The sequence below is a fragment of the Chlorocebus sabaeus genome, chromosome 16 (genome assembly GCF_047675955.1).
Source record: "Chlorocebus sabaeus isolate Y175 chromosome 16, mChlSab1.0.hap1, whole genome shotgun sequence".
Taxonomy (NCBI): domain Eukaryota; kingdom Metazoa; phylum Chordata; class Mammalia; order Primates; family Cercopithecidae; genus Chlorocebus; species Chlorocebus sabaeus.
Genome location: NC_132919.1, coordinates 27876796 through 27898837, shown reverse-complemented (window position 1 = coordinate 27898837; position 22042 = coordinate 27876796). Strand labels below are relative to the sequence as shown.

Below are 22042 nucleotides of genomic sequence, written 5' to 3'. Positions count from 1 at the left end.
ATTTTCCTTGGACAGTTGGACTCCAGCAAGGCTATTTCCTGAGGATAACATGAAAAGAAATCAGTTACTTGGGTCTTTGGGCCAGCGTACAGTGCAAGGGAACCGAAGTAAAAGATGGAAATGAACTTACTTTAAAATGTATTATAGTCCAAATGTTTCATTTTGTACTTCAGTAAAATTAGAAAATGCTTTACATAATTACATAGAACATAATGGAAACCCCGGGAGAATTGTCACCGTAAGCCTATGAAGCATGGGGGGAAAAATTGGGTCTGCAAAGGGCCCCAGAAGTCTAATATACATAGCATTTGTATTGAGGACAGAAATGTAATTATACCAAGTGGTCTCCAGGTCTTTCAGATTGAACCTGAAGCAGCACTAACTGTAGCCCAAGTCACTTTATATGGGCTTCAGTGAGTCAGTAACCAGTGCCTTTAATTCATTTGCCAATGGATAGGTATCACTTCACATTGTCAGGTTGAACTTTCTCTGGACAGGTAGATGAAAACCAGGGACTTTATCCATCACGTCAGTGTTATTGTCATCTAACTGGACAGAGTTCCATGAAGAATTTAGATTTCTAAATTAAGAAGTGAGGTGGTCACATTTCGCTGGCTCCAGTTTAACCTCTCAGCCCCTATTGTTTGGCATCTGTCTCCTTGAAGTCCTTTGTAGTTCTTACCTATTTCTTTGGTGCGGGAGCTTGTTTTCTAAGATTGAGCAGAGCCTTCAGAGCCTCCCATCTTTTTTTAAAACAAGCCAGCAGGGCCCTTGCTTGTACATCACTTACTGACCTTTTCCTAAATGGAACTTGAGCACAGTGTCCTTGAGCTCTCCCAGTTCAATGGCCAGATTACAGATCACCTGTAATATGATAGTACTTACACAACACTTGAGAATTTTCATAGTGCTTCGTTTCCTGGTCACATTTGATCTTCCAATTAATAAACATTTGTCGATCCTCTTTATTGTGTGAGGCATGAGACTAGGTATTTGTACAGTCTGATCTTTTTCTAGAAGGAGAGCATGATGAGCCATATCAGATAGATACTTAGAGAAGGCCAATGGAATAAGGATACAGTGGTGATAAGACAATTAGGAGAGGTCATTAGTAACATCAGCAAGAGTGATGAGAGTGGAGGCCCAAGTGCTATGGATGAGACATGTGAGAAACCAGGAAATAGAAAAAGTGAGTATTTGCTTTTTTTTTTTTTTTTTTTTTTTTTTTTTTTTTTTTTTTGAGACAGAGTTTTACTCTTTTTGCCCACGCTGGAGTACAATAGTGCTATCTTGGCTCACTGCAACCTCCACCTCCCGGGTTCAAGTGATTCTCATACCTCAGCCTCCCAAGTAGCTGGGATTACAGGCACACACCACCACACCAGGCTAATTTTTGTATTTTTAGTAAAGACAGGGTTTCACCATGTTGGCCAGGCTGGTCTCAAACTCCAGACCTCAGGTGATCCACCCACCTCAGTCTCCCAAAGTGCTGGGACTACAGGTGTGAGCCACTGCGCCCATCCAGAAAGTGAGTATTTGACTTTATTTCTATGAAGCCATGAAGGAAAGAGAGAAAGGACAGAGTCTGCAGGAGGATTTATGACAGAGAGAGGGAATATGGGAAAAAATTTGCATGTATAATGTGAGGGAAAGGTACCCATTAAATATATAGGACTGGGGTGAGGAGGGTGTTTTCATTTTACAAATAAAGACAGAGAGGGTGGCCAGGCACAGTGGCTCATGTCTGTAATCCCAACACTTTGGGAGGCTGAGGCGGGCAGATCACAAGGTCAAGAGATGGAGACCATCCTAACCAACATGGTGAAACTCCGTCTCTACTAAAAATACAAAAATTAACTGGGAGTGGTGGCACGCACCTGTAGTCCCAGCTACTTGGGAGGCCGAGGCAGGAGAATCTCTTGAACCCAGGAGGCAGAGGTTGCAGTGAACCAAGATCGCACCACTGCACTCCAGCCTGGGTGACAGAGCGAGACTCCGTCTCAAAACAAATAAATAAATAAATAAATAATAAAATGTCTGTCTTTTCAGAAGATATGAACAGATAGCTCAAAGATAGAAAATAGACCTTAAACAATGAAAAGTTGCTCACTCTTACTTCTAAGAGAAATGCAAATTGAACCTACACTGAGACACCTATCATATTGGCAAAAATTCTTAACCACACAGTTTATTGGAAAGGCTGTGGGGAAAGTGGTGCTCTCATGCATTGCTGGTGGGACCACAGAATTGTTTCAGCCTCTGTGGAGGGAAATTTAGCAGTGTTTAACAAAACTGTATTCTGCCTTCGACCCAGCAAACCTGCTTCCACAAATAAGAAACATCACTCATAGGAGACTAGTTAAATAAACTATTATGTCACTACTCGTGAAGTACTATGCAGATATAGGAAAGAATAAAATCTCTATGAACTGTTACATTTAGTGGTTTTGAGGATATATAAAATGAAATATATGTAAAATGAAAGCAATGAATAAAAAATTATATGTAGCATGTTACTTTCGTGTAAGAATTGGTAATATGAGTAAGAAATAGCAATAAGTATATGTTTGCTTGTATTTTTTCAAAATAGAATAAATCAGAAACTAATGAAAATGTCACCGTTAGGAATTAAAGAGGATTGAGAGTGAGACTTCTAAGTTTACTTTTTTTTTTTTTTTCCGAGACAGAGTTTCACTCTTGTTGCTCAGGCTGGAGGGCAATGGCGCAATCTCGGCTCACCACAACCTCCGCCTCCTGGTTTTAAGCGATTCTCCTGCCTCAGCCTCCTGAGTAGCTAGGATTACAGGCATGCACCATCACACCCAGAGAGACAGGGTTTCTCCATGTTGGTCAGGCTGCTCTCGAACTCCCAACCGCAGGTGATCCGCCCGCCTCGGCCTCCCAGAGTGTTGGGATTACAGACGTGAGCAACTGCGCCCGAGCTCTAAGTTTACTTTTTAATAAGATTTTGACTTTTTTTTTGTATGCCCAAAATATTAAATGGAAAATAATAGAAAAGTCACTCTAAAATTGAATACAAACCAGGTATGGTGGCATGCACTTGCAGTCTCAGGTACTCAGGGGGCTGAGGCAGGAAGATCACTTGAGGCAGAAGTTCAAGGCTATAGCACACAATGATGGTACCTGTGAATAGCCACTGAGCTCCAACCTGGGCATCATAACGAGACCCACCTCTTAAAAAAAAAAAAAAATACAGGCCGGGCGCGGTGGCTTACGCCTGTAATCCCAGCGCTTTGGGAGGCCGAGGCGGGCAAATCACAAGGTCAGGAGATCGAGACCATCCTGGCTAACATGGTGAAACCCCGTCTCTACTAAAAATGCAAAAAATTAGCCAGGCGTGGCAGCGGGCGCCTGTAGTCCCAGCTACTTGGGAGGCTGAGGCAGGAGAATGGCGTGAACCCGGGAGGCAGAGCTTACAGTGAGCCGAGATCGCGCCACTGCAGTCCAGCCTGGGCGACTGAACGAGACTCCGTCTCAAAAAAAAAAAAAAAAAGTCTTTTTGCCGGGCACGGTGGCTCACACCTGTAATCCCAGCACTTTGGGAGGCCGAGGTGGGCGGATCACAAAGTCATAAGTTCAAGACCAGCCTGACCAACATGGAGAAACCCCATCTCTACTAAAAATACAAAAACTAGCTGGGCATGGTGGCATGCATCTGTAATCCCAGCTACTCAGGAGGCTGAGGAAGGAGAATCCCTTGAACCCAGGAGGCAGAGGTTGAGGTGAGCCAAGATTGTGCCGTTGCACTCCAGCCTGGGCAACAGAGTAAGACTCCGTCTCAAAAATAAATAAATAAATAAAATACAGATCGTGGGGAATTCTCCAAGATAACAGATGTGGAGTCTACAAAAATGTCAATATGTCAATATTATGAAAGATCCCCTCCCACACTCCCAAAGAAAGCAGAAGATGGACTGTTGTAGATTAAAGCTAGGCTGGGTGTGGTGGTTCACTCCTGCAATCCCAACATTTTGGGAGGCCAAGGTGGGGAGGATCACTTGAAGCCAAGAATTTGAGACCAGCCTGGGCAACATAGTGAGACCTCATCTCTCTCAAACAAAAGTAAAAAAATTAGCAAGGCATGGTGCTGCCCACCTGTAGTCTCAGCTACTCAGGAGGCTGAGACAGGAGGATAGTTTGAGCCCAGGAGTTCAAGGCTGTAGTGTGCCACTGCACTCCAGCCTAAACAACAGAGCAAGACTTTGTCTCAAAAAAAAAAGTAGCGCGCAGTGACTCACACCTGTAATCCCAGCACTTTGGGAGGCCGAGGCAGGCAGATCACCTGAGGTCAGGAGTTTGAGACCAGCCTGACCAACATGGTGAAATCCCGTCTCTACTAAATACAAAAAATTAGCTGGGCATGGTGGCAGGCACCTGTAATCCCAGCTATTCGGGAGACTGAGGCAGGAGAATCACTCGAACCCAGGAGGAGGAGGTTGCAGTGAGCAGAGATTGTGCCATTGCACTCCAGCCTGGGCAACAAGAGCGAAACTCCTGTCTCAAAAAGAAAAAAAGAAAGTAGGCTGGGTGCAGTGCCTCACGCCTGTAATCCCCACGCTTTGGGAGGCCAAAGCAGGCGGATCACTTGAGATCAGGAGTGCAAGACCAGCCTGGGCAACCTGGTGAAACCCCATCTCTACTAAAAATACAAAAATCAGCTGGGCATGGTGATGCTTGCCTGTAATCTCAGCTACTCAGGAGGCTGAGGCAGGAGAATCGCTTGAACCCCGGAGGTGGAGGTTGCAGTGAGTCAAGATCACACCACTGCCCTCTAGCCTGGGCGACAGAGCGAGACTCCATCTCAAAAAAAAAAAAATGTAGCTAGAGGATAGAGACATGACAACTAAATGTGAAGAATTATCTTTGAGTAAATATAAAGGACATTTTGGGGACATTTGTAGAAATTCAAATATGTATAGTATATTAGGTTATTGTATTAATGTTACATGTCTTTGGTATGATCATGATATTATGTAAGAAAATGTTCTTAGATGATACATGCTCAAGTATTGAAATTAAGTATCATGGTGCACAAATTGCTCTCAGATGGTTCGGGGGGAAAAAAGTATGATATGTACTGAAAGAAAGCAAATGTGGCAAAATATTAATCATTGTGTCCTCCAGGTCATCGACAGAAACTCCTCCCCCAAAGTTTGCCATTTATCCCTATCTTAAAATTTTACATGTAATGCTTCCCTCATTTGACAGAATCTGCTATTTCACTGTTTTCTCCTGCCACACACAAGTTCTGTCCTTTAACTCCTTAGATGCAACTTTAACTCCTTAGATGCACTAAAAAGAGTGTGAGCGGCCCTGTGCAGTGGCTCACATCTGTAATCCCAGCACTTTGGGAGGCTTAGGCAAGCGGATCACAAGGTCAGGAGTTTGAGACCAGCATGACCAACATGGTGAAACCCCGCCTCTACTAAAAAATGCAAAAATTCACTGCGCATGGTGGCACACACCTGTAATCCCAGCTACTCAGGAGGCTGAAGCAGAAGAACCGCTTGAACCTGGGAGGCAGAGGTTGCAGTGAGCCGAGATTGCGCCATTGCATTCCAGTCTGGGCAACAGAGCGAGACGCTGTCTCAGAAAAAAAGGAGTGTGAGCTTTGGAATAAGTTGTAGTTCAATGCATAATAATGCTGCTTTTATATCTATTAAAAATTCAGCAAATGTTTATTGAGCACTTACCAGGTGCCAGGCACTGTGCAAGGTGCGTGGGTTTCCATCGGGAAGAAAAGAGCTAGTTCCTGACCTCTAGGAGCTTATGTTAAAGGTAGTTAGAAAGTAAGCACGTAAATAAATATATAGGTGCAAATTGTGATACATGCTGTTGAGGAAAGTATCAGATTACTATAAGCAAGAATAACAGAAGATACCTAATTTAAATTGGATGATAGTTAAAGACACTTCTGCTGCTCTATGATCATGGGCAAAAATTATTTGAATACTATGAGTTGGTTTTTGTATCTGTAAAAATGAAGATGAAAATAACATTCTTACTCTATCATTTGTGGAAACTAAATGTGATAACATATGAAGTGCCTGGCAACTTAAAGGGTACTGGGTGGATGATATTAGTCTTCTTTTTGAAAGTTCTCCTTCCCTCGCTCCTTTTCAAGTATTGTTATTTGGTTAGTTTGCTAATACTCCTTAATCTTGTCTTTTTGGCTCCATAGGGCTCAGAATGGAATGCCTCCAACTTAGAGGACTTACAGAACCGAGGGTAAGCACACAAAGCAGTAGCTGGCACTCCTGTGTGACAGAAGTCCCTGTTTTATCTTTTCCTTTTCCCATCAAAGAGGTATCAGTGGATAACTTTAATCTTAAGAGTTGCATCCGACTGATTCTAATCAGATGTAATCTAAGAAAAATAAAAACAGCTGGGCCAGGTGCGGTGGGTCACGCCTGTAATCCCAACACTTTGGGAGGCTGAGGCAGGCTGATCACGAGGTCAGGTGATCGAGACTATCCTGGCTAACATGGTGAAACCCCGTGTCTACTAAAAATACAAAAAACTAGTCGGGCGCGGTGGTGGACGCCTGTGGTCCCAGCTACTCAGGAGACTGAGACAGGTGAATAGCAGGAACCTGGGAGGCAGAGCTTGCAGTGAGCCGAGATCGCGCCGCTGCACTCCAACCTGGGTGACAGAGCGAGACTCCATCTCAAAAACAAAAGAAAAGGAAAAGAAAAACAGCTGTTCTCCCTCTGTTTCGTCCTGCCACCTCCCAAGAAATATCAGCTGCTTTAATTGAAGGGCTTTGAAAAACAAATGTGCAAACCATTGGTGATATTTAAAATCAAATTTTCATTTTTATGCAAGAATACATAGAATTGCATATGTTGGGTTCACAGAGCCGTTCATTCAACATTCATTGAACATCTTCTGTGGGACAAAGTGCTAGGTGCTGGGGATCCACAGATAAAGTAAGACTCAGTCCCTATCCTGTGTAGTAAGCTGCTTAAAGACTGTAGGTTATGGATGTGAACTGGACAAGCTTCTGAAATTGAAGAGGACCTACCTTGTGTTTAAAAAATTGTCCCTAAGCAGCATGGTTATTAAGTTTGATTGTAACAATGGAGACTACAGTGAACATTCAGCAAGTAAAAAGCTGCCATTCTTCCCTTAGCTGATGCCTACTAAGTTTCTTATTGAAGTTCATTCACTTTAGGTCAGATCATCCCAATAAGAAAAGAGAAAATCAGGTCTGAATTTTTTTTTTTTTTCTTTTGAGACGGAGTCTCGTTCTGTTGCCCAGGCTGGAGTGCAGTGTTGCCCAAGCTGGAGTGCAGTGGCATGATCTCAGCTCTCTGCAAACTCCGCCTCCCAGGTTCACACCATTCTCCTGCCTCAGCCTCCCAAGCAGCTGGGACTACAGGCGCCTGCCACCATGCCCGGCTAATTTTTTTTTTTTTTTTTTGTATTTTTAGTAGAGACGGGGGTTTCACCGTGTTAGCCAGGTGGTCTCGATCTCCTGAATCAGGTCTGAAATTTGCCATGCTAACTCCTCATGGAAAGAGACAAGACCAGCTGAGACTCAGAGGTAGTGATGGTTGCTGGCTGCCTGTTTTCTCAGCCATAAGCCTCCTGGTTATCTTCACCATTAGTGGATAAATACTCCCTACTTTTTCCCCGCATGAAAGGTATTTCATAATTGGCAAAAGGAACTTGGAACAGGACTTAAGCCAAATGATTATACAGAGAATTCCACGGCGGGGAGTGGGGGGTGGATCTGGTTGCTTAATTTAAGATTTGAAGTTAAATAAAACTTGGAAAACTTAATAAGAATTGAGTCTGGAGTTCTTCAAGGCAGAGACTGTATCTTAGTCTTGTTTATAGCTTATTATCTACCGAGCTCAGAGCTGTATAATAAGAGAGTGCTCAGTAAATGTGAATGAATGATAGGTATATTCACACATATTTGAGAACTGTGACTTGGCTGATGGCAGATAAGGAGAGAAAATCAATTAGCAAACTGTGTTGGGAACTCAGAGACCTCACTTCTAATCCTGTGTCTGCCATTTGCCTTATTTGGAAATGCCCCTGAAGCATAAGGACCCCGTAATTCAACAAGATTAATAACATTGCATCTGCTTTATATACAGGAGTCTCCTTAAGATTTCTTTAGGAGTGGGACAATGTTTTTTACAAACTTCTCAAATCGTCAAGCTTTAAAAATTCTGTAATTCTGGCCAGGTGTAGTGGCTCACACCCGTAATCCCAGCACTTTAGGAGGCTGAGGCAGGTGGATCGCTTGAGATCAGGAGTTCGAGACCAGCCTGGCCAACATGGTGAAACCCTGTCTCTACTAAAAATACAAAAAATTAGCCGGGTGTGGTGGCAGGTGCTTGTAATCCCAGCTACTCGGGAGGCTGAGGCAGGAGAATTGCTTGAACCCGGGAGTTGGCAGCTGCAGTGAGCCTCGATCATGCCACTGCACTCCAGCCTGGGCAACAGAGTGAGACTCTGTCAGAAAAAAAATAAATAAATAAAACTGTATTTCTGGGAAACTTAGATATAGTGTTAAAATTAAGTCTGAGATGTGGTATAGCAGTGTTGGCCAAAAGCATTGGAATCATGTCATATATACATATGAATTTAGAATATAACCCCAGCTGGAGATGAGACCTATCATCTCATTTGTTTCTTAGAAGACTAAATTATAAAATGCAACTAACTATATCTGGTTGTCTTTAAAAACACTGTGGTCAAATTCACCGATAGCTACTTAGATCTTGTTTCTTAAATTCAGTGATTGTTAAATTTTAGTATGTGAAGAATTACAGTTCAGGGATCTGTACACAAAACCATGTATACTGCCACCTATAGATGACTTATGGGATTTTCAAGGGTAATTTTGACATTAAGGCCATTTCCATCCAATCTACTGACTTCAGAATCTAACCCAAAGTAAAATGTTACTCTATCTAGAGTCATTTGGTGCTGAGATGGGAAAAAAGTTTCAAGGAGTTTCAGTTCCAGTTGGCAGTGACTGCCTATAGCTTTGTAATGAAAAGGATTGGGAAGCTGTGTCCTGCCTCTAGAAAGATAGTGCCATAATTCATTATGAGGTATGGGATTAGAGGTGGGAGATTGTTCGTTTTTATTTTAAATAAAAGGAGGCCAGGCAAGGTGGCTCATGCCTGTAATCCCAGCACTTTGGGAGGCCGAGGCAGGCAGACCACAAGGTCAGGAGTTTGAGACCAGCCTGGCCAACACAGTGAAATGCCATCTCTACTAAAACTACAAAAATTAGCTGGGAGTGGTGGCACACACCTGTAATCCCAGCTACTCAGGAGGCTGAGGCAAGAGAATTGCTTGAACCAGGGAGACGGAGGTTGCAGAGAGCTGAGATCATGCCATTGCACTCCAGGTCTGGGCGACGGAGCAAGACTCCATCTTGGGGAAAATAAATAATAAAATAAAATAAGGAAAGTGTGTTGCCTGCCTTTTTTTCTTTTTCCTTTTTTGCTGTCACCCAGGCTGGAGTGTTGCCTTTTTTTCTAACAGTTTTATTGAAATATAATTTACATACCATATGATTCACCCATTTTAAATGTATAATTTGTTGGTTTTTAGTATATTCACAGAGCTGTGCAACCATCACCACAATCCATTTAGAACATTTTTCCAACTCAGAAAGTCTGTACCCTTCAAGAGTCACCTCCATTTTTCTTCTTACCGCTGCCCCAGCAATCCCTAGAAATCACTAATGTTCATCAACTAACTAAGAGCCACTCTTCGGCTGTTTTGAATAATGCTGCTGTGACCATTTGTGTACAAGTTTTCGGGTAGACTTATTTCTCTTGGATTTATTCTTTGGAAAGGAATTGCTGAGTCCTGTGGTAATTTTGTGTTTACCCTTGGGGAAACTGCTGTACTGTTTTCCATAGCAATTGCACCTTTTTTTGTTTTTGTTTTTGAGACTGAGTTTCATTGCCCAGACTGGAGTGCAATGGTGCAATCTTGGCTCACTGCAACCTCTGCCTGCTGGGTTCAAGCAATTCTTCTGCCTCAGCCTCCCAAGTAGCTGGAATTACAGACATGTGCCACCATGCCCAGCTAATTTTGTAGTTTTAGTAGAGACGGGGTTTCACCATCTTGACCAGGCTGGTCTCAAACTCCTGACCTCTGGTGATCCACCCACCTTGGCCTCCCAAAGTACTGGTTACAGGCGTGAGCCACTGCGCCTGGCCAAGCTCGCTTTTTAAATTAAAATTTTTTTTTTTAATTTTGTAGTAATGGGCTTTGATGCCAAGTTAAAACAGATTCAATTCGTGTCTGAGAAAATTTTTGGCCACTTGACCTAAACCACAGATTTGGTTAGCTATGGCTGCTTTCTTTTTCTGTATTCATTTTATTGATTTCAGAGTTTGGGTTTATAGAACTTCATATTTGTGCTGAGAAGGAAGCAATATCTCAGAGGGAAATGAGTGAGTCCATGTTGTATTGTTGGAGTAAACTTAGACATCCAGCTATGTCTAAACAGAGAGCATTAAGAAAAGATAACATTTGGTAAATGAAACTCAAGCATTTATTGAGATTGTACAGTGAGAAAGATAATAGAAGACTGTTTTGATAGAGAAATTCTCTTCTGCAAGCATCTTAGTGTGGAAGAATCTTCAGATACATCAATGCCATAGCAGCCAGTAATGCAGTCAGATGAGTTTAAGGGAGTTTTAAGTCCAGCTTTTCTCCTTCCAGTTCTCTCCACATTTGCCTTTCATGTAATTGCACAAAGAGATAATAATTGCACAAAGCCTAGCAATCTGGCGTTTAGAAAAATAGGAAGAAGTCGTTATTCATTCTCTGTTTTTTTCCTTGGAGTACATGTCAGTAGTCTGATTTTATACAGATGACTTTCAGTGAATAAATTGTATTGCTGATAATTTTAGTAACAAAGTGTCTGATTATGGCCTCAAGTTGATTCTTTGGAGTAAAATATGAGGCATATTTTCAGAATACTATCAAAGATGAGATTGTGCAACTACATAAACTGAAAATGGAATTTAGATGTTGAACATGGTGGATAACCTTTTGCTTAATAATTCCCTGGTGCCCAGGTATGCCCAGGAACCCTGTTGTATAATTTCTGTAATATATAAATATAACCTCTTAGTTCTTTAGCTGTCTTCATTATTTTTGTATTTAATTTCAGCCTATGGAATAAACAAGTTTTAAGTAAGAGAAAACATTGCTGGGAATTGAATTTAGCCTGAGCAGTAGAGCACATATTCTCCCTTGGTTTCCTTGCAGGGTACGGTATATCTTGAATGTCACTCGAGAGATAGATAACTTCTTCCCAGGAGTCTTTGAGTATCATAACATTCGGGTATATGATGAAGAGGCAACGGATCTCCTGGCTTACTGGAATGACACTTACAAATTCATCTCTAAAGCAAAGTGAGTAGTAGTCCTGCACAATGTTGTGGCCTCTGTTCCTCTTGCCCCATGCATGGCTGGGTTGTGAGAGCTACAGACAACTTACTGATGGTACTCAGGAAAAAGGAACTACAGAAAGGAGGAGACTGAAATCTTTTTAATCCTAGGCAAAAGACTAGTGACTTACGTTAAATAAACCCCTAGGAGAAGGTAACCTCATGTTTGCTATTTCCATTGAGCACAGAATTAAAGAAAATAGACTTAGACTGCAGCAAAAGATACAGAAATGAGAGAAGGAAGAAATTCTGAATGAAACCCTTAAGTTGCCAGTGGGGAGATTTAAAAGTTATATCGTAGAAATTATTCCAGGTAGATAGAATACTGGTCCTCCCCACTGAAGACAAGGAGACAAACTTTGGAAATCTTTTCCTACTCTCTTACTCTATTTTTGTGATACTTGAAATGATGAAATTTTCCATGGCCCTTCTGTTGATGTCTTCCTTAAATTAATTGGCTCTTTTAGTGAAAGTATTTTGTATTAACTTAGTGTTTGGTATTAATGTCAACACTGCTTTTTTTTTTTTTTTTTAAGTCCTTGGGGATTTCCTTGCCAATCCTGTTTATTCCTTTGCTAGAGAGAACCATAAACGAGCTTATTTGCCACATCTCCCTTCAGGTAGGACTATGTTCAAACCATCCCTGGCAGATGAGAAGTGCTTTTGTATTTAAACTCCTTCAAAAATAATTTCACACTTCTCTTAAGTACCTTCATGGTCAGGAAGTTCTTCCTCTTAGTTTCCCTAAATCCTCATACTCTAGTTTTGAGCCTATTCCTTTAGTCTCTAGCAAGTACCTAAAAGAGTACTTTGTATTTTTGCATTCTATTAATAAATTATTCCCAGTAATAATACCATTCATGGTATGCTTACTGTTCTTTCATGTAGTATTTTCTAAGATTCAGAGGGGTAGCTCTTGTCGACATTCAGAGAGGTCAAATAAGTGGTGAAGATAGGACTTGAACAAAGATCTTGCTGAGGCAGGAGGATCACTCGAGCCCAGGAGTTCAAGACCAACCTGAGCAAGACTCCTATCTCTATAAAAAAAAATTTTTTTTTAATTAGCCGGGCACAGTGGTGCATGTCTGTGATCCCACCTTCTTGGAAGGCTCAGGGAGGAGGGAGGATCACTTGAGCCCATGAGGTTGAGGTTGCAGTGAGCTGTGGTCGCACCATGGCACTTGAGCCTGCGTTTAGGGGGAAAAAAATACTGTCTCTTTTCAGAATCCAAGGGTACTGGAATAGTCTAGTTCTATAAGGAAAAGGTACAAGAAGGCTAGGCCCCAGTCCCAATGAAAAGCAAGGCTAATTTTACTTAGGATTAGGGAGAGCTGTATGGGGCACCCAGGGCACAACTGAGGGCACTCACACTCAGGCTTTTGCAGGCCTAAATCAGCACCTAAGAGTATCTCTTTAAATGCTCCTATGTCTCATCCTAATCAGGACGCTGATTTTTTTTTCTTTTTTTTTTTCCTTTTTTTTTTGAGCCAGTGTCTTGCTCTGTCGCCCAGGCTAGAGTACAGTTGTGCGATCTTGGCTTACTGCAGCCTCCACCTCCCAGGTTCAAGCAATTCTCCTGCCTCAGCCTCCTGAGTAGCTGGGGATTATAGGCACCTGCTACCATGCCCAGCTGATTTTATGGGTTTCGCCATGTTGGTCAGGCTGGTCTCAAACTGCTGAGCTCAGGTGATCTGCCTGCTTCAGCCTCCCAAACTGCTGAGATTACAGGTGTGAGCCACTGCACCCAGCCCAGGATCCTGATTCTTAATATGATACCAGCGTTAATCTGGACAGTCCAGCATGGGTAGGGGCACTGAAAGGTGGAATTGGGTTAGGGGATAACTGACTTCAGATCCTTCATTACAAGAGTTAGAAGCCAAACACCAAAAAAGCCCAGTTGAAAATATGTCAAAGAGATGTCTTCATGGAAGTGAATTTCATAATTGAATTTTACTTACGGTTGTCCAAGTTTGAGCACCTTTCATGCCTACAGGCATAGACCTGAAACTTGATACATTAAAGTTATCAGAGATTGATGGGAAAATATAGAGCACATGTCTAAACTTCCTTCTAACACACCACCTTGGCTTCCTAACTGTAGTCTAAATGAAAACCCTAGGGTGCCATAAGTAAAACAGATAATTACTATTCATTTGGGCTAAACTACACACAGAGACACACACCCCAACTAATGTTAGAACACCCAAATTTTGTACCTAATTCACCAGTGGGAGGTTAATCTTACCTTCCCTTTGAGACTTTCAATTATTATAGCCCATTCTCTGCATTCCTGTAGCTTATCCGGCTCACTTATTTTGGCACTCAACCTCATACCTCCTTGCATTTATACTGAAGTATTTCATATGTCTCTTTCTCCAGAAGCAGAAGCAGGATTATAAACTTCTGAAAGCAAGCCTTTACTTTTTTTTTTTTTTTTTTTGGGACGCAGTCTCGCTCTGTCGCCCAGGCTGGAGTGCAGTGACCAGATTTCAGCTCACTGCAAGCTCCGCCTCCCAGGTTCACGCCATTCTCCTGCCTCAGCCTCCCGAGTAGCTGGGACTACAGGCGCCTGCCACCTCGCCCGGCTAGTTTTTTGTATTTTTTTAGTAGAGACGAGGTTTCACTGTGTTAGCCAGGATGGTCTCGATCTCCTGACCTCGTGATCTGCCTGTCTTGGCCTCCCAAAGTGCTGGGATTACAGGCTTGAGCCACCGTGCCCGGCCGAAAGGAAGCTTTTCTACCATCATAATAGTGAGTGAACGGATGAATAGATTTCCCTTGTTATGCTGACATGTACATTTTTAGTTTATTAGAATAGCCACTGGGGAAAGAATCCAGAGCCCATGTATACTAGGGATAAGAATAACAGTTCTTATTTCCAGATTTTTTAATGTTGTTCCTACTTTAAGCACCTAGAAGATCTAATCTGCAGATTCACAGGTTTTTTTATATGTATAGCAAATATTTAGTATTTGAAAGTATGTGCCAGACACTGTGTTATTAGCATAATTAGCATACTGAATCATGTTCATATTCCATTATAAGCTCCAGTATGTTGACATAGGGGTTTTGTTTGTTAGTATAGCTTTAGGTAACTTTGTTTTATCTTTCTTCCACCTAATATAAAAGAGAAAAAAAACCCACGGTTTTCCTTCATTTCCCCTCATCACTGAGAAAGCCATGTGGCACACCATATGCCCCCATCCAACTCCTCGGTGGTAGAGCCACCTAGACAGGACCCGGGTTGCAGGGTTGTGAAAAGTAATATTTAGGGCTACATCTGAGTAGAGAGGAGGATTAGTTTCGTCTGCTTTCTACTTCTAAGGACAGAACCCTTACTAGAACTTAAACTGGAAACAATTCATAACATTTGAATAAATTAGTTCAGTCACTGTCACACCTGTAATTCGGGAGAGTGTCAGCCATGAAACATGCCCCTGGGGCTATGAGGGAACTGGCCTCCACCACACACAAAATGGGCTCCAGTCTAAATTTTAAATGCTCCCTCTACACCCTGTGACCAATTGTCATTGCACTTACCGTATTGAATTTTTTCTTTTTTTCCAAGATGGAGTCTTGCTCTGTTGCCCAAGCTAGAGTGCAGTGGTGCCATCTCAGCTCACTGCAACCTCCGCCTCCCGGGTTTAAGCAATTCTCCTGCCTTGGCCTCCCGAGTAGCTGGGATTACAGGCACAGGCCACCATGCCTGGCTAATTTGTGTTTTTAGTAGAGACAGGGTTTCACCATCTTGGTCAGGTTGGTCTTGAACTACTGACCTCGTGATCCACTGGCCTCAGCCTCCCAAAGTGCTGGGATTGCAGGCCTGAGCCGCCATGCCCAGCCTGTGCAGCTAAGTTTTGTATTTTTAATAGAGATGGGGTTTTACCATGTTGGCCAGGCTGGTCTCGAACCCCCAACCTCAAGTGATCCACCTGCCTCAGCCTCCCAAAGTGCTGGGATTACAGGTATGAACCACCAGACCCAGCCCCATATTGCATTTTAATTGTATGTTTCTCCCACTGAATCCTACCCTTTAGGATAAAAGCTATGTTACTTACCTTTGCATCCCAGCACTTTGCACATTGCCTTACACATATTGTAAATGCCTGGTAAATGTTTGCTGAATGGATTTAAAAAGCATAATACTAACATTGAATATTGTTTAAGAATACATTAGAGCTGCCTACCCTACCCTACCTACACATTTGATTATAAATGTATACGAGTGCACCAAAGTAGAGAGATTGCATAGCAAGAAAATGGAAGGGCAAGAAAAGGATACTTGGAAAAATGTAGAACCCAACTTTTAAAATATCCCCACTACTGTGTTTTCCTCTATTCTTTACCTTAATCCCCCAAACAAGGAAACATGGATCTAAATGCCTTGTGCACTGCAAAATGGGGGTTAGTCGCTCAGCCTCCACCGTGATTGCCTATGCAATGAAAGAATATGGCTGGAATCTGGACCGAGCCTATGACTACGTGAAAGAAAGACGAACAGTGACCAAGCCCAACCCCAGCTTCATGAGACAACTGGAAGAGTATCAGGGGATCTTGCTGGCAAGGTGAGTCCTTAAGTGACTTTCTCTGATTCTCCCTCCTTTTAAGTTCCCTAAAGCAAGATGAAGTGTCCTTCTCGGTAGCTGCTTCTCAAGCTGATTTGGATGTGATATTTTTTCAAAAAAGACTTATTTCTCTATCAATCCAGTTTTCTTTTCTTTTTTTTTTCTTTTTTTTTCTTTTTTTGAGGCAGAGTCTGGCTCTGTTGCCCAGGCTGGAGTGCAGTGGCCAGATCTCAGCTCACTGCAAGCTCCGCCTCCCGGGTTTACACCATTCTCCTACCTCCCGAGTAGCTGGGACTACAGGCGCCCGCCACCTCACCCAGCTAGTTTTTTGTATTTTTTTTAGTAGAGACGGGGTTTCACTGTGTTAGCCAGGATGGTCTTGATCTCCTGACCTCGTGATCCGCCCGTCTCAGCCTCCCAAAGTCCTGGGATTACAGGCTTGAGCCACCGCGCCCGGCCTCAATCCAGTTTTCAAAAAATAAGTGTAAGCATTTAAGATTTGCATGGGCTGGCCGGGCACGGTGGCTCATGCCTGTAATCCTAGCACTTTGGGAGGCCAAGGCAAGCAGATCATTTGAGGTCAGGAGTTCGAGACCAATCTGGCCAACATGATGAAACCCCATCTCTACTTAAAATACAAAAATTAGCCGGGCATGATGGTGGCGCCTGTAATCCCAGCTACTTGGGAGGCTGAGGCAGAAGAATCGCTTGAACCCGTGGGCGGAGGTTGCAGTGAGCTGAGATCGTACCACTGCACTCCAGCCTGGGTAACAGAGCGAAACAACATCTCAAAAAAAAAAAAAAGAAAAAGAAAGATTTCCCTGGACACACTGCCAGTGGGATAGCCCTGCCCCATAAGGAGCAGTACCAAAAAATTTTTTTAAAGAAAACAAATAGACTAGTATGGAAGATTAAGCATTTAATCTTTCAGGTTGATATAATTAAACTAAAGGATGGAAATACTAAATATTAATACCACTTTTCAACATCTTATAAGACTAAATTCAGCTGCCTTGTTAAAAAAAAAAAAAAAAAAAAAAGGATACCAATGACTCCCAAGGTAATGCAAGGCTTAGCTGAAATTCTTGGAAATTTTTTTGGCCCATTCATTCATATTTTGTTTGTATTTTTTATGTTTTTTGAGACAGGGTCTCACTCTGTCACCTGGGCTGGAGTGCAGTGGCATAGTCTCAGCTCACTGCAACCTTTGGCCCACTCTTTAAAAAGAAATAAGTACCATCTGCTAATTTGGGTATTTTGTTTACCTCAGTGCTTGGTTTCACTGAGCCTTCTCTAGTAATTTTGATCTTGTGACAAATCAGCAGAATAGGGATGTATATGACCCCGTTGGGTATAAAAGCACTTCCTAGACACAATTCTTTCTTATTTAAAAAGTCTTGGCCAGGCGCAATGGCTCATCCCAGCACTTTGGGAGTCCGAGATGGGCGGATCATGAGGTCAGGAGATCGAGACCATCCTGGCTAACACGGTGAAACCCCATCTCTACTAAAAAATACAAAAAAAAACTAGCTGGGCGAGGTGGCGGGTGCCTGTAGTCCCAGCTACTCGGGAGGCTGAGGCAGAAGAATGGCTTAAACCTGGGAGGCGGAGCTTGCAATGAGCCGAGATTCAGCCACTGCACTCCAGCCTGGGTGACAGAGCGAGACTCCGTCTCACAAAAAAAAAAAAAAAAAAAAATCTTTTTCCAGGCACGGTGGCTCAAACCTGTAATCCCAGCACTTTGGGAGGCTGAGGCGGGCAGATCACAAGGTCAGGAGTTCAAGACCAGCCTGGCCAATATGGTGAAACCCCATCTCTATTAAAACTACAAAAATTAGCCAAGTATGGTGGTGGGCACCTGTAGTCCCAGCTACTCAGGAGGCTAAGGCAGGAGAATCGCTTAAACCCGGGAGATGGAGGTTGCAGTGAGCTGAGATCATGCCACCACACTCCAGCCTAGGCAACAAAGTGAGAATCTGTCTCAAATAATAATAATAATAAATAAATAAATAAATCCAATTGTATATATGCTTTTCAAAAATGCAGAAAATTGCAAAAGGAAAAAATAGTTTATGAGCTCAATACACATAGACAGCAGTTGACATTACCTGTTTCTCAAGGTTTTACTCTGTCACATATTTTGGTGGCTATTTTCTCCACAAAAACTGTTCCGTAGTCTACCTCTCCACTCAGTACTAGGTCTTGAATGTCTTCCTGTATTGGTAAGAACCAGCCATTTTCAATAATAATTTGGTAATTGGTTATAAAATGAGTAATTAATTGTACTACATTATTATCCTTTTGGTGGTTAAAGCCACCTTCAGCAGCTCTTGGGAACAAGCATCAGATATTAAATGATTTAAGGATCAGCTTCCTGAGATGCTACATGCTGAAATTCTGTGGATTTCTAGATTCTGCTTTGTTTTTTCCATGTAGGTATGTTCTAGGTGGTTTTGTTAGGGTGAAGGCACAGCTGTCGAGAAGCAGTTGGGGCTGGTGCCAGTGTTTGACTCCAGTAAGTCTTATGATTTGGTCTTGACTCTTGAATCTGGACTGTGTTTCCCCTGAACAAAATGTTACATAGCCTTCCAGCCTATTCAGGCGGAGGGATCACCCTCCCACCCCCGAAGTATTGTGAAAATGTGGCCACAGCATAGCATTATGGTTTCCACTAAAAAACCCCTCCCATTTACTCAACATTTGGCATGATTTTATCTGAACCATTCTCTTAGGAGGCTGGGAGGATACTGAAGCATCCTGTGTTTAAAAGAATTTGTAGGTCTTTGGGGCCAGATTTTGATGGCATTTTTAGATTAGATCAGAAGGTAGGATGTAGCAGTTCTTTTTGGCACAAGAAAGAGGCATCTGAGCATTTAGCAAGAAATAAATATATATTCCCAGACGCACATGACAGATGTTGGACAGTGTCCTCACGTGACCCACTGAGAGGAAGGATACTATGTGTCCTGCCAATTTTGGTATTTATTCTGGAATCCCAGGCTACTGCAAGCTGTTGGGTTGGGTTTTTTTAGTGTGTGTGGTTTTCCTTAGTTGTTGAAGGAATTTCAGAAAAATCTTAGATGAGGATAAGAAGGGCAGTATAAACCCAAAATCACCTTTTTTTTCCCTTTCTCTTCCTTTTTTTGCTCCATCTCAGCTTCCTAGGCTTGATTCATGGAGCGGGAGGGACAAGCCCTGGGGAGAGAAAAGCACAGAATTTGAGTCAGTAGATCTGGTTTCCATTCCTGGTTCACCCTCTTACTGCAACCCTGAGAAGTTACTTTACATTTTTCATCCTTACCTGACCCCATCTATAAAATGAAAATCAAGAGATCCATCTCACAGGGTTACTGTGAATAAAAATGTGTATGAATGTTTATTGTGTATTGTTGAGAGTTATTCAGATATGATTCTCATATTCCTCCAAGGCTACCCAGAAGACACATGTATGTGCCATTTATTCCCACTTCCATGACATTTCTCACTGCATCCTGCCACCCCCAGACATATTCCATTCAAAACGGGAATGGAAAATGTTCCTAGAACTTCCTATATTGTGGTGGTTTCTGGATTTTAAGTACTATCTGGTGGTAGGGATGTGACTTAGGCTGCTTTTGGCTGCAGGTAATCAAATACCTCAATCAGGATTTCAGCAAGAAACAGCAGACTCAGATTAGGATTATTTGAGGAGGGTTTTTTATCTATCTATCTATCTATCTATCTGTCTATCAATCTGTCTGTCTGTCAAGGCAAAGTCTCACTCTGTCACCAGGCTGGAGTACAGTGGCATGATCTCATCTCACTGCAACCTCCGCCTTCCAGATTCAAGGGATTCTCCTGCCTCAGCCTCCCAAGTAGCTGGGACTACAGGCATGTGCCACCACTCCCAGCTAATTTTTGTATTTTTAGTACAGACGGGGTTTCACCATGTTGGCCAGAATGGTCTCGATCTCTTGACCTTGTGATCTGCCTGCCTCGGCCTCCCCACGTGCTGGGATTACAGGCGTGAGCCATCGCGCCCGGCTGTTGAGGAGGGTTTTATAAAGGGACTATTTACAAGCATGGCATTGTAGTGGAATCAAGGGTCTTGTATCAGCAGGGCTGTTTGGAAGCAGCTCCTAGACCCAAAAAGAGAGGAAGCAGTTCCTAGAACCTGGAAAGAGACTCTTGTTAGAGAAAGGCACTTTCAGAGGCAAGCAATAACTTTCTGTCAGAGGGACACAGCTAGCCCGAGGCAGCCCCGTGCTGAGGGAGCTAGAGGAGTAAATACCTTGCCCTCACTCTCTTTCCTCCAGTCTCCTTCCAGAACTCCCCATTAGCCAAACCCTCTGGAAGTCAGAAAACTAGGGGACCTGTTGTTGTGGTCTGTAGATCAGTCTCCGCAGCAGCAAACAGGGTGGAAAAGCTGAAGAATGGACCCTGCAGGGGCAAATAAAAGATATCTAGCCCAACACCTAGCTACAGGTAGTTTATACCAGGTAGTTGTAGCATTTATCTCCTTTAAAAAACACAGAAGTACTGTCTGTAATGGCTCAGTGGTAATGTAATCATGGACTCTGGTGTTCTACAGCTTTCGGTTCCACCTTCCTTTGTTAACAGCTTGGTCCTTGAGGTTATCTGATGATTGCCAGATGTCTGCCACATCTCTAGGCATCTGTAAATTGTACAGCATCTGGCTGAAGAAAAGGGGCATTTAAACTGGATAGGAAGACCTTCCCCAAAAGCTCCCCACCCATTGGCCAGGACTGGGTCATATGGCCAAGAAAACAGAATTTCCAGGACTGGATAAAACATATTCACAGCTGGGCACAGTGACTCACGCCTATAATCCTAGCACTTTGGGAGACCGAGGCGAGTGGATCACTTGAGGTCCGGAGTTCGAGACCAGTCTGGCCAACATGGCTAAACTCCATCTCTACTAAAACTACAAAAATTAACCAGGTGTGGTGGTGGGCACCTACAAATCCCAGCTTCTCAGAAGGCTGAGGCAGGGGAATCATTGAACCCAAGGTGCAAAGGTTGCAGTGAGCCAAGATCATGCCACTTCACTCCAGCCTGGGCAAAAGAGCAAAACTCTGTCTTTAAAAAAAAAAAAAAAAAAAAAAAAGGGCCAGGCTCATGCCTGTAATCTTAACACTTTGGGAGGCCAAGGCGGACAGATCACGAGGTCAGGAGATCAAGACCATCCTGGCCAACATGGGGAAACCCCGTCTCTACTAAAAATACAAAAATTAGCTTGGCATGGTGGGGGCCTCCTGTAGTCCCAGCCAATAGGGAGGCTGAAGCAGGAAAATGGCATGAAGCCAGAAGACAGAGTTTACAGTGAGCCAAGATCACGCCACTGCATTCCAGCCTGGGCGACAAAGTGAGACTCCATCTCAAAACAAAAACAAAAACAAAAACAAACAGCATATTCATATTTATCCTCTGGATCTAGGGAAGTGCCACATTTCCTGAACCCATGGGATAGTGAACACCCAAATCAAATCGATTGGCTCTGACAGTAAGAAAAATGGCTGTTGGATATATAGCTGTTAGGGTCTGCAATCTATGATGTGTTATTAGGAAACCATGGTACTTGTAGGCTAACTGGCAAGTGAATAGGCCCAGCAGACTTGCCCAGCACTAAAGTGCCACTCCAGATCTGCCTGCTTAGAAGAGCAAAGAAAAAAATCCCCAGACTCCTGTGACTGTATGAAGCTCTATCAAGCCTTGCCATTTAGGTAAGCAGGAGAGGAAAATCTGTAGAAAAATCTCACTCATTGTTTGTAGAAAAAGTCCATTTCCTGTCCAAGTGTTTAGATCTTGCATATTATATTTTATCCCAAGAGGCCTGTGGTGGTTTTCTCGAAGAGGCAGAGCCCTGATCCTAGCATTCTCTAGCTCCATGGTTAGCCAGGGTGGCCCTGGGTGTTTAATTTGAGGTGGCAGCTCTCTGTTTGAGGGCATTCACTTAGTGCTTTGACCTTAGTAGAAGAGAAGTGTTCAAAGTGACACCAGGCCCCTGTACTGATT

The 22042-nt window shown here is 42.9% G+C and overlaps 1 protein-coding gene across 10 annotated transcripts in view; it reads left to right on the top strand.

Moving 5' to 3' along the window:
* The window catches only part of SSH2 (slingshot protein phosphatase 2), a 302660-nt gene that overhangs the window by 264676 nt on the left and 15942 nt on the right, over nt 1–22042 (top strand). For all 10 annotated transcript variants that reach the window (XM_008010924.3, XM_008010921.3, XM_073004801.1 and 7 more), the window contains 3 exons: nt 6203–6249; nt 11281–11427; nt 15827–16027. In XM_008010924.3, coding sequence (XP_008009115.2) covers nt 6203–6249; nt 11281–11427; nt 15827–16027 — 395 coding nt within the window. The remainder of the gene's footprint in view (nt 1–6202; nt 6250–11280; nt 11428–15826; nt 16028–22042) is intronic.